Source organism: Pseudopipra pipra, chromosome 2, assembly GCF_036250125.1.
Source record: "Pseudopipra pipra isolate bDixPip1 chromosome 2, bDixPip1.hap1, whole genome shotgun sequence".
NCBI lineage: Eukaryota > Metazoa > Chordata > Aves > Passeriformes > Pipridae > Pseudopipra > Pseudopipra pipra.
In genome coordinates, this window is record NC_087550.1 from 103,771,069 (window position 1) to 103,784,367 (window position 13,299).

The window sequence follows — 13,299 nt, forward strand, 5'->3', positions numbered from 1 at the left end:
CACAGATCTTCAGTAGAAGTAACAGCAGACACGAATACTGCCTTTGTAACACTTAGGCTAACCATTCCTAAGAGGCGTGCACAGCAACCTAGATCCAAACAAAGTAACAAATTCCTGAAGGGAAGGAAAAAAAGTCCTGACCAAATTAGTCATAAACTTGAGAACAAAGAACCATCGGCAGATGGTCAAAAATACAGAATTACTCATTAACTTAAAACTCCTTAAACCTAATAAAATACATCAGGAAAAAAGTGATGGAAGGCTTAGACATCTGAAATATCACATATCTGAAATTTAATGTCTACCAAGCTAAGCAAGTATCTCCAATAGAGCCTTATCTACTGCAGATAAAGATCTTTCTCAGCAGGAGAAATTAACTCTTCTGAAACTGTGTGAAATGTGTCATGGACGGTTCCTGGCTGAAATACCCCAAGAACAATCCCTGCCTACTTTCTGAAGTACTCCTAAGAAAGCTGTATTAGCATATTTGAATGCTACCCAGTACTGAACTGGGGTTCAGTTCCAGAAGAGATACCAAGGACAACAGGGTAGGACTGAACCCTGAACCAGTGTCCTGCTTAAACTGCTCTAGCACTTGATACAGAAGATCTCTTCTGCTTGGTTCCAGGAACTTACATCGAGTTTTATGATCCCACAGTAACACATGCTAGGGACCTATATAGGTCAAAGAGGTCATGCAAACAACTGAGAGATGAGGAAGATATCAGTGCCATTGACAGAGGCACTGAAGAAGAGACACGAAGACAAAGATAAAGCTTTTCTAGCTTTATGTGACCCAGTTGTGTTCCAGTGTTCCCAGGTCCGCAGACTTGAGCTTTACATCCTCGGAAAAAAAAAGCCTTACAACTGACAGTGCAAAGACTTGCAAGTTCTGACAACAATCAATCTGAAGAGCCAATCAGATGGATGTAATCCTGGAGATCATTCAGCACTCCAGTTATGGAGCAGATGCTTGAGTGTGTGCTTGGCACCAAGTGCAGAAATCAAAGCCATCCTCATTGGGCAGTGACAAATAGAAGATGATTAGCCTGTGCTTGGGAGAACCAAGTTGATCAGAACATCTGAGCAACAGCATAAAAGAAAGATAGAAATGTGCTGATGAAAACCAAAAATGAAATATTTCATTGCAGTCAGGTGTACTACCAACACAGGATGAAAAGCTGCATTCCTGCCCATCCAGATTAGCTGGAGGAAAGGAAGACATGCCAGTATACCTTAGCTCATATCCGTATGGATAACCTCTTTGAGCAAGAGTGTGAGAGGTTCCAACTCATAAGTTCTTGTGACTCCAGGTCACATGGAATGTGAATGTGTATGTGGACCACTGCAGGAAGAAACAAGTATGGGATACTAAATACATGAGACTAAAATCAGTGACATTGAGATTAGAAAAGATGAATGAGAAGTTGTGACAGAACGGAACTTTTCTGGGGAAGAAAGAAGGAGACTTAAAATTAAGATGAAACAATATTCTTACAGGATCAAGAGAGGTTGGAGAATTCCAAAAAGGATTTTTGGACATTGATGGTGTGAAAAAAGCAAAGTAGCAAGGGGCAATAACTCAAAATAAGGAAAAAAAACAACAAAGCAAGAACACTGCTGCCCTCAGTGAAGGCAGCAGAAAATGGATGATATTAAAAGCAGAAATAGATGGCACTGAGAAAGCCAGAAACATCCACAACCTATGACTTGCATCCAGAACAGCAGTTTCAGGACTTAAGTGTATAGCATGTATTATCCTACTATAAAAAATGAATGATAGTTCTATAAAAAGATTTGGCAAGGATCTCTCTTTTAATCTTCAAATAGCAATAAAAAGGAGATTCCTGTAGTTTTAGCTGCTCAGCACCTAGGGAATACAAACCTCCTCTGACAGAAGTGCTTCAATAATAGGAGTAAGTTGCAATACAGCCCTTGTTCAAGTGTCCTGATAACACGAACCATAACTTTTTTTTTCACATGTACTAAAACTAAGAGGGAAAGGAAGGAAAAAAATCAGACCTGCACTCTCACTTCCAAGTCTAACCATATGAAGCAAAATCAGTACCACATTACGGAACTTTTCTTATAAAAAAGCTTTTATACTGTTCTAATTATTACCATTTTTGCTAGCAACTGTTTCTTCTTATCATGATTCTGTTATGTAGTTCTCAGGAAATTACATTCAGTGGAAGTTTCAGAAAACACAAACATTTGTAGATTCAGGTATTTAAAGATATTTCTGAAATGAAGCAGATTTTCAAGTGAGAACCTTACTTTGAGAGACTGAGCAGTGTCAGCATCAGTGTCATGGTAAAGTATAACATTATTAGCCATGTCAAAGCTTTCACGCACGCCAAGGTGGTAAAACAGTGATGGTTGCTTGGAAATATCACTCATGTCCACAACTGCAACATCTGAAATGAGAAAAGTGGAAAAGAAAATGCTAAAAAATAATAATCTTAAAACCAACTTTATTCTTACACAGGATTTAAAATAAATCCTGAAATTACATGTACATTTGGGAAAGACAAAATCAACATATTCAAGTAAGGATCATTTCCTCATGGTAAATTTTAACATGAGAGAAGTAAATTATGCCATTCATATAAAAGACATGAACCTACTCATTAAATTATCACAGTGTTACCGTAACTGGGAGGCACAGTTTTTGGATCCTGCTTGAGGTTTGGAAATTACTACATCAGGAATGGCCTAGGAGAAGAAGCGCTTTCGCACTTGCTCTCTGATCTAGGCCTGACAGCCTGAATACCCAATAGGACAGAAAGCTTCAAATGTTCAGATGGAATCTCTAAGAATTTTAACGCAGAAGAAAATTAGGGAAAACTGTCAGACCAAGTTTATCTTGAGAGGCTAAGGTTTGGAGAATGGGAAATTCCTAAACAGTAGAAAAAGAAATTACTGTGAAAGTTGACTCTTAAAAGCTACAGGCAAGATGTTGAAGATGGAGGGCACAGGAAGGAGGGAATTCAACCACAAGTAGCCAGAGCAAGACCTCCGCTGCTCTTGGTTGGTGTTCCAGTCAGAAATGGAAGTTAAAAAGTTTACATCAGTAGAAGATGAGCTGTACAGAGAGTTAAAGAGAAATACCCCATATTATGGAGAACAGCTGAGATACAGGTAAAAGATTCTGATTTCACCATTTTGTTCTCACATAAATCTAAAGGCCAGTACAGAGAAGGGGTAACTGGAGGACACTTAATGCTGAGTTCTTATTCCTTGATCCTTATCTCCTATAGCTACCTAGGAAAATTTTGCTTTAAAGCTTTTTAAAAAAGGTCTGTATCTATATGTCTGTCTTCTTTCACCACTATGGGATAGACACATGAATTTAAATCTATGTATTCATAAGACTAGAGCCTTGGCATCAAAACCACAGGGTAGTCTGAGGCTCAAAACAGATTGCAGAGACTCAGTGCAGCTGGGCAATAAATCCTGCATCTCTGAAGGGGTACAGACAGTGTCTGTACACATGGGGAAAGACAGAGAAGGGTGAGTTGCTAGTAAACAAGAAAGCTAAAAGCAGGTCTGATGGCTCAGACCCAAATGCAGCAGCCAGTTAACCTTGGTGTCACCAAGGTTACGCACCACAAGAATCAATAGTACATACTTAGTATGCAAGTTCTTGGAAAAACCTGCAGTGAATATACACTCCTGTACAATTCCATCAGGCTATTCTAACATACCACATCGGGGTCAGCCAGTCCCTCTGGTTACTGTGAGACTCCTATTAAAGCCTAAGGAATATTTTGAGTCCAAACACCTGTCTTAAGACCAAAACATCACCATTAAAGATCAAAAAAAAAAAAAAAAGAAAAATAACTAAACCAAAAGATCCCAAACCCCCAAACCCAACGAAACTCACAAAAAATCCAAACACGCCTTCCCCCCACCCCATCAAAGAAACAAAACCCCAACACAAAGTCATGGCATGAAAAAATCCTCTCATTCCTATGCAACCTCAAATCCTGCACCATCTACTGATGATCTTTCCAGTTCCTGTTTGGCCAGCTCTATACAGTATGGACAAAATTCTTAGTGTATTGCACACTGTAGAGTCACATCAACTGAGAGAGACTGAAGAAGTAAACCCCAGCTCCATAAACCCAACCATATCTAGACTATCCCAATATTACAAAATCATTTGGAAAACATAAATAATCTGTAAAACAAAAGTTAAGAGAAATTAACAAGCAAACAGAGAATCAAATACCATATAGGGAAAAATATTAGGAGCTTGTATGGTTTGCAGTGCTTGTATAAATTGTTTTTGTGGAACCAGAGTGCTGTGAAATCAAAATCACCATCCTGGTAAGAGAATTCAGACAATGGGTTCATACAGCGTACAGATATTGCATTTTACAATACAATGTGAGCAATGATTTGTAACAGCGTTCACTGAAACAAGGCTATACAAAGTTCATTGCCACATCTGGTCTACAATGAAATTTGTCTTCTGTTGATTGCTGCTCCGTAACAATGTCAGTGGTGTCAAAACCACATTAAATAGACATAAGAACAGAAGTGAGCACCTGCATTAAAAAGGATGATTATTCATCACTTAGATATTAATCCACACTGATAAAAGAAGATTTATGAGAATGAGTTTTTCTTGCTTGTTTACATCTCACAAACAGGTATGAGTACGATAAAATACAATAAAAATAAAACAAATTGAGGACTAGCAGAGATGAAGATGGTATCACAAAAATAGGCATGCTAGTAAAAAAAAGCCCCAGGAAGAAAACTAAACGGTTTTGGTCTGGTCATGGAAATCAAGGGATGACACAGAAGTAAATGACAGCAGACAGAAGCAGAGGATCAGAAGTGCTTGTGGCTGTGGGCTAGAGCAGAGATGAGAAGTTGCATTCCCACAGAGCTCTCCAAGCCCTCCTCCACCAGTAACAGCAGCAAGCTTGGAGCAGGGAGGAAAGAGATCTACTTACAAACCAGCTTTACTAATGTGCTATTGAAATGTAGCTTGAGTCCAGTGGGCCCCAAAATAATGCAAATTTGGATGGAGAAGAGATGAACAACAGTAAACACTTATTAAAGAAGTAGAACCCTAGGATGTATCCAGTGCATGGAGTGCCAGAGCACAGTGTCCAGCGTTACTGGATGCTGGGTCTAAGCATGCTTCCCACCACTGCTGTTTTCAGAGGTACATCTCTCTCCTTGGTGTAAGGCAGTTTTGTGAATCCTTCAGTGAACAAAGCTCATATGTGCCACCACAAATACCACAAATATTTCTGTTTCAATTGTCTTGGATTTTTCTTATGATTTACACTACAATTTTTCATTTAAAGTTCCTTAAAGACAGACAGGGGACCCTGCACTTCAACCACATATTTAGTATGACTGATAAGAGAGAGGTAAGAATTCCCTTAAACTTCCTGAGATATGGGAAAAGAAATACTATAACACTAGTATCTGCTTTGCACATCTTGATTTATGAATAAAAACATATGTCAATCAGACTTCATCCTCAACCCCCATCCTCCATAACAGGAGAGCCTGTTCAGTCAAATACACTTCTGGACTTCCCTTTCCAGATTTAGGTTCAACCTCCTCCATTAGACAAGCGTGAAGCAAAAGCTAATGCCAACTTTTATCAAGTCTTACAATGCGTGAGAAATTTTATATAATAATGAAACATTTCACGCAGATCTAGATGACCAATGGATATGGTTCCCTATGTTCAGAAGGAAAGAGAGCGGGGGGAAAGCATAGCCCCTCTGCAAAGACGGAAGGCTTCCAAGCCAAGCCCAAAGATCTATACAATGTATCCGCCAGAGGGTGTGGAGGGGTGGGGATGTGCTTAATGTTGCATATGACATAATTTTATTATGCATATGCATCATTTTGGATGATCTGGAACAGCACATTTAAACTCATTGCTTTTTTGCTGCAGCAGGAACTCATGTTCAAAAGAACATTTCCTAAGCATAACAGATATTTTCAACTCTTTCTATTCTCTCATACTTGCGCATAAAACTATTTTCTTTCTGAAAACAGTTCATTTTTGTCACAACCCCCCAAACTGATCTCACTTTATTGAGTATCTGCAGTTCATTTGTCTGGGTTTTGTTTGTTTCCATCATAAAATGATTAAGCTATGTGTGTACTTTCAGTGCATTAAGGCAATTCATCAATATTCCTAGCACAGTCTTGATTAGGTCTCTGCATTGTCGCAGCAGATGACACATAAATAGTTTCTTACACTAGTATGTCTTAAGAGACCACAAATGAAGATTTCATATCATTAATTGTGGTAAAACAAGCGACTATAAAACTTATAAATAATTCAACAGGGAAAAACATTATTAGAGATGTTAAAACCACAGGACTTATTTCTCTGAAATGCACCCGAAGGCATCACATAACGATCTAAGCAAATCACAAGTCTTCACATGGCTGTTCTATGATTTATGGCATTGTTAGGAAAACCAAAAGGACAATTTTAGCACCAGGTTTTGGGATCTGTAAGTGAAAAAGTAGTAAATGGGAGAAAATCAATAAAAAGCCAGAAATATGTTGAAAGTTAAATAGAATCAAGGAAGCCTAACAGAAGAAAAATTCAAAAAAAGTCTGTACTGCCTTCAAATTCTAACCTAAGACTCCATCCAGCCTTATCCATGTGAAGAGCAAGAACCTTACTCCATTATTATGGATTCATTATTTTACAGTATTTAGAACCTTTCTATACATAACTGATTTTAAAAAAATCCCCAAAATTAACATGATAATAAAAACATTATTGGAGGAAAATGCAGAACTCTGTCCCTTGTTATTCACTAGCATCCTGCAAATTATTACTTCAGATTAGTATCACTTCAGATTATTAGCTATTTGCATCAGTGTCCTTCATAGTTAGTAAGTAAACAAATGTGTTATTCCTTGAAATCCACTGGAGGAAACTGCCAAGTTCTTCAGAAGAACAATGACAAATAAAAAATCCTTAACTTCACAATGCATATTCATTTTCTTTTCTGCATGGTCCTTTAAAGGAGAAAATATCAAAGTTTTTACAGGGCAACAATTATGGTAAAATCTGGTGTATTTGAAAACCAGGAACCCTTTGCATCTTTCACTTAAGCTAAAGCAAAAGGCACACCACTCTCAACTTTAATATACCCCATCCTCCCAGAAACCAGGGAAGGGAATAGCTCAAGGCAACAAAGCACATTAGTAGTAACTATCAAGAGAACTACTGAAGTAATTTTTCAGCACAGTTTTTTATACCAGCAAACTGTCAGTGCCTTTCATTACATCCTAAGCACAGGCCAATGTTAATGTAACACCACTGTCAACATTCGTGCTGCTATTGTGACTCTTATAATGAATCAAGTTTTATTAAAATCTTACTGCTCTAAAATCATGTTATTCTGTAAAAATCTGCTTATTTTTCTTAAAAAAAAATTGCTCCAATCACAATCACATTCTAAAATACAACACTAAAACTAAACTTGCCTCAGAAGATAAAACACCCATGAAACATAAAGATGCAACTTTTTTTCTAAATTTATGCATTTACGGTATTTCTATTCAACCTCTTCAAGTTTGCAGTATTATAGCATAAACTCTGCTAATTTCATTGGTTTGCTATAGGACAAGAATTGGTCAGAAAAATAAAAAACAACTAGGCAGGAATGATTTATCCTGCAATACAGACTTGTATATATTATAACCACATTAAATACCATTTTAAAAACTATTTCCTCTATTTCAGACTAAGCTTAACTTCTTGTAGATTAAAACCAAGTGCTGCACATTTGTATAAATACTAAAATTTAAATTAACTGTTATAGTTTAGAAATTGCTTACAAGGCACCCTTAAGAAGGATGCTTATTCTTACAATCCAATCAACTTTTGCACAAGAGTTCAGTCGTGCCTGGTGTTCGACTACAAGTTTCAGCCTACTCCTTACTTCAGAAAAGGAAACACAAGCATGCAAACTGGATGTCTGAAACTTTTTGTTGCAGCAAGGGCACTTCCGTTGGAAGGGGTTTTTAGTTCACAGGCCAAAGGAAGCGACTCAAAGAACAGGAAATTTAAGAATTAAATTAGTTATGAATCATCATATTAATCTGGGAAAAAAAGATTTCCTTCTGTTCACAGATAGTAAGCACCAAAGAAAAAAAAAGTTACATTTTCAGATTTTATTAATGACATCAATCACAAACTGGAGAATAAAGGTAACTTGAATACTGGCCAAATAATTTTTAATTCACTATTTTAAAATTTTTATTATCTTAAGAGAGAATTTGATTCTGACTGTGGTATATTATCCGTACACATACACTGACTATAAAATGAAGTAAAATCTAAACCTAGATATATCTCCCTTTTGACAGCTCCAATGGATTTGTTAAGTGCTCCAGGAATTCTGAAAACCCGGGCATCAAATGGCAAAAATTCTGCAATGGGTCTTTCTATGGTTTGTCTGTTTGCTCAGGAAAACAAAAGAACTGTTGTAAAGTGGCAATTTCAGACTTGTGTTATTTTACCAAAAAAACAGGGCAACACCTCTAATCTGTGTTCTCAGACTGAGCTTGTCATTTGCCTTTTACTTAGTCATGGCTTTAATCTTATCTTCCTCTGCTACAGGTTTTATGTTACAAAATCATCTACTGGTGAGAAAAGCCACCACATACCAATACGTATCGATTCTGCTCCTCTCATCCAGCAAAATGGAAGGTGACCAAAAAAGTGCATAACAACTGAGGGCCTTATAAAAGCCAACATTCTTAGAACCACAAACACAAGGGGGAAAAGTCAGGCATTTCTTTTGCATTTCCTCCTTCCTGCATGTCAAATATTGCTCTGGAAAGCAGTTTCACATTCTTCCCATGAATTCATTCTGCTCAGTGCTGAAGAAGTCATTTTAACTATGTATTAACTGAGCAGAAGCAGCATTCTTGGCTAAAGAAGTCAGCTGTTAAATAACTTTCCTGAAAGAATCAGGCAAATCCAGAGCCCAGTGATTAATAGAAAATTGAAAAACTTTAATTTTTCAGATGAGTCTTTCCACTATCCAGAAGCATTACTAACTGCAGCAATTCAAATGATTGCTTTACTTCACTTAACACACAACACATTAAAACTGGCAGACTCCCACCTCCAGAGACAAATCTGGGAACAGCTGTGTTAAGGAAAGTGGTCCAACCGGCCTTTGTGTGGAAAGAGGACACATCCACACAGAGGAGGAGGAGGAGGAGGAACAGCTGACACCCAAATCTGGTTCTAGCCATAGCATTTGGGTGCATATTAGAAAGTCCTTTCATGTGGCCCAGCGAGGCAGCTCCTCCTTCCTACGCACCTAAAAAGTCTGGAGCGCTCAAACTCAATCCTCTCAGCTCCCAAGGCAAAAAGCTGAAATAAAGCAGGTTTTAAACTACCAGGATAGTTAAAATTTACCAAGAAAAGTTGTAGCCCGGATTACAGTCTGAAAGTAGAGGTAACAAAGCTGGTGCACTTGTTTTTCATGTATAGTATAGTAGTATAGTATAGTATGGCCAGTCTTCGCGAACGAAGATTTGGGAAAGGTCTTTAGCCTTCGAGCCTGCGCAGTGGATTTTTTAGGTGAGACACAGTGTGCGCTGAACTGAGCCCACCCTTTAATCCTGAGGTTCAACTGCCGGGGCCAAGCGAGCTCGGACGGTGGCAGCGAGGTCCTCAGGATGTAGGTTTGTTTAGAGTGACCTTCTCTTAGATGGATGGCCTTACAGGGATGACAAGCTCCACATGCCCGGAGGGGTTCCCTGACCGGGAATCAAACCCGGGCCGCGGTGGCGACAGCATCCTAACCACTAGACCACCAGGGGGCCCCTGTTTTTCATGTACAGATCACAAAAATGCCCCAAACGGCCTCCATTCAAACCACTGGGAGAAGCCCCAGCGGCCTGAAATGGCAGAGCAAGGAGCACTTTTTGGACAGCCATCCTGTAGGTGATGAAATGTGAAGTCCAAAGAAGCAGCCAACAGAATAATCCAGTGTAGAAGAAACTGAGGCACAAGTAGCTAGAGTGAAACTAGTAATGAATGCAAGAAGCACAGCAACATGTACACAGAGCCTGACAGCAAAGTAATGCAGGTAAGAAATACAAAAAATGTATTTATTTTAAATATTTACTTGAGTTATAACCAGAAAGAAATTCTTGTGCTTGAGATGGGTTCTCACCTGTAACCTTTTATCCTTTTGATTCCAAATACTAGCTTTGGCAACATTAGGAAATGTTAATGTTAGGCTCTCTTAGTAATGTATGACATTATAACATTCACTGGCAAACCCCACCCAGCAATATCAACTTTCAGCATATAGTGAAAATCAACAACCATCCAAAACAACAGGACAGATAAGACTGAGGGGCCAATGCTCCTCTCTGGCTTTCATAATTCTGTACCAAAACCCATTTCATACAAATGCCTCCACAACAGGGTTACATTCAGACCCAAACATTACAGTCACTAATCATGTTAGTGCTGTGGTGTTACTTTACAGTTGTACTCAGATACTGCATCTTTCATCTGTCCTCTGGTACATGGAACTCACACTAAGAATAGAACTGGAACATATTTTTCATGCTTCAGTGGCATTTACTGCAACTCAGGAGACACCCATATCTAAAACTACTCATTTTTCTAAACCATGACAAAGTATTTATGCCATATTTATAATTGATACATATTCCTTAATATCAAAATATCCATTCCAAAAATTGAATCACAAGAAACTGTGCTTTAAATGGAACAGAACAAAGTACAGCAGGTGAACAAAACTGCCAGTTCTAGGAGTTGATCTGTAACCTAAGCTCTCATTTGTTTTTGTGTTTTGGGGTTTCCTTATTCATTAGATATATCATCAGAAACTTTTAAATTTTTTACCCTGCAATTCCATATTAGGAACTTTTTTGTTAAATGGAAGCAAGAATTCTTCCAAAAACCTTCAATACCAAAAGCAAAAGCTTTAAGAAACATTTTAGATACTTCTTAAATATAATTGAATTCACAGTAAAATTAAGTTTCAAACAAGGCAATATGCTACACTAAGAAGGCAATTTTCCTGATCCAGAAAAGCGAAAGTTGTGTCAAGAGCGTGCCTATGCTTATTATTTATCTTATCTTTAAAGCGAGTCTCTCAGACTCTGCCAAATCAGAATATAACCACCACCCACAAGAACTGGTGTGGGAAGAAAAGCAATGCAATTAATGTAACACATAGGGCATCCAAATGTAGAATGCCTTTTTAATGCTTTTGCACAAGTATGAAGGAGAAAAATATTATATGATTGGAATAGTAAAACAATTGAAAGTGACCTGTCATTCAGAACAGAGTATAGAACTCTTTATTTTTTTGCAGTTGGCAGTTCAAGGAAAGAAGGAAACAATTAATCCTCAAAGAACTCTTCTTGCAATATTGAATTGCAGAAGTAAGGAAAAATATAATTCACTGTAAACAATGTAGGCCTAGGCTTAGAAGTTGCTTAATGTTTTCCCTGACAAAGCTTTGCTTTCAGTTCCTTTTTAACTTTGCCAGTTTTTGCTTCAGGTTGTTGGGTTTTGGATTTTTCTTTATAAGAGATTTACTTAAAACCAACTGTTTTTGAGACTGTACTGGAGAACTTATTTCTGACCAATGTTAAACATCCTCTCATGCCAAATTAAGAAGCCTTAGTGTTTCCAAGCAGAAAACCAGAAATGTGTCATGTGGGTCAGGCTGCTTGGAATTAGTACTACTTTAGCCTCATGAAATGGTGCTCATTCCAAAGCAAAGTTATCAGCACTGAGTTGGTCAGGCACGAGAGAGGTGTTTGGACCCAGATCACCCAGTCCTCACTGCCTTCACTGTCAATGCAGAGAGAGGAAAAGCACTTCAGAGCACCGCTCCTCTCATCTGTCAGACACCTACTTCAGGATGAGACGAACTGCAGGCCAGAAGTGCCTGTTCCTCCCCACTGGCTGTGAACGGAGTCCAAGCAACTGCAGACACCCACACTGAAGGTGTTCAGTGCTATGACACCCCTTCTATGGAGCCTCACAGCTCTGCTTTGAAGAATTTCATGAACCATTAAGCCATTTCAGACAACAATGATATAATCACAGCAGGTATTTCCCTGGAGATGTTCCCACCAACCAGATGGTAGCCAATGGAGAAGGACTACAGGGCTTTCTCATCAGTACTTGACTTACAGTTTCTCTATCTGTGAGAAAGAAAAGGAAGGACTGTCACAATTCAAACCCTCACCTAAGATTTCCAAAGAAGTCTCTGAAACACCTAACTCTTGTTCGAGTTTTCCATAAATTACACATTCATTTCTGAATCCCAGCTTACAATGTTGGTTATTTTGGCACTCAATGTCTGTCTCATATTGGCCTCATTAGCCACCAGTGTGCTTGTAACAAATGTGGATAGAGCCTTTCCCAAATCTTCGCTCGCGAAGCCCAGCCATGATGATGATGAAATATTATGTAACTGTAGGGATGACTGTTCTTTAAGAGGTGTTTTTGCATCTACTATCACAGCCCAGACTCTTTTCTGCAACTCATATAATCTGATTGTTTAATTATATTGGCACATTGACTGTAATCTCCTGGCCTATGGATGAAGTTTATACAGAAGTTAAATTCTCAGTAAAATTACCTTCAAGACAAATACAAGTATGACATTTCCCTGTAAGGCACTGACATTCATACTACAGTGAGTAACACACTTTATCTTTTTTTTTATTTTATTTTACTTCTTCCTTCCATACCACAGATTGTGAGGTCCCGGGAACAACATAACCTCAAGCGTGAGGGAGCTAACTCACACTGGTGTGAGAGATCACAGTGAAAAAGAGAACGTCCACACACACTGTCACTGGAAACTCACCCAGCACCCACCCCTTTACACAGTCTCCCTTCCTTGAGGAAGGATTGTAAAAATTCACAATCAGTCAGATGCCTTTAGTTACCGACCACGAACACTTCAGATGGGTCCTACCAAAATCTACACACAGCTAATAAATGAATTATCAAAGTTGTGACATGCACAAGAGATCAATATTTATACAATTTCTTTGTAAAATTACACCCTTCAAGCTCCCATGTTGGGAAATGAGAGAGATCTCATCACTTGGATCCTGGCCATTTCAGCGGTTCCACAGCTCAGGCTGATGAATGCCTATTCCTGCCTGCAACTCCTACCTCTTTCCCATGACCCATGGTCTCTGATTCCTTCTCTCACCATTCTATTCTCCCCTTATCCCTCAGCCTATATTTAACTTGGCAATTTCTGG

The 13,299-nt window shown here is 38.5% G+C and overlaps 1 protein-coding gene across 5 annotated transcripts in view; it reads right to left on the reverse strand.

Annotated features, from left to right (window-relative positions):
* MAP3K15 (mitogen-activated protein kinase kinase kinase 15) overlaps positions 1-13,299 on the reverse strand; it is an 83,501-nt gene that overhangs the window by 54,421 nt on the left and 15,781 nt on the right. For 3 of the 5 annotated variants that reach the window (XM_064646727.1, XM_064646726.1, XM_064646729.1), the window contains exon 2: positions 2,278-2,417. The exons of the other annotated variants lie outside the window; for them this stretch is intronic. In XM_064646727.1, coding sequence (XP_064502797.1) covers positions 2,278-2,417 — 140 coding nt within the window. The remainder of the gene's footprint in view (positions 1-2,277; positions 2,418-13,299) is intronic. 5 annotated transcript variants of the gene reach the window in all.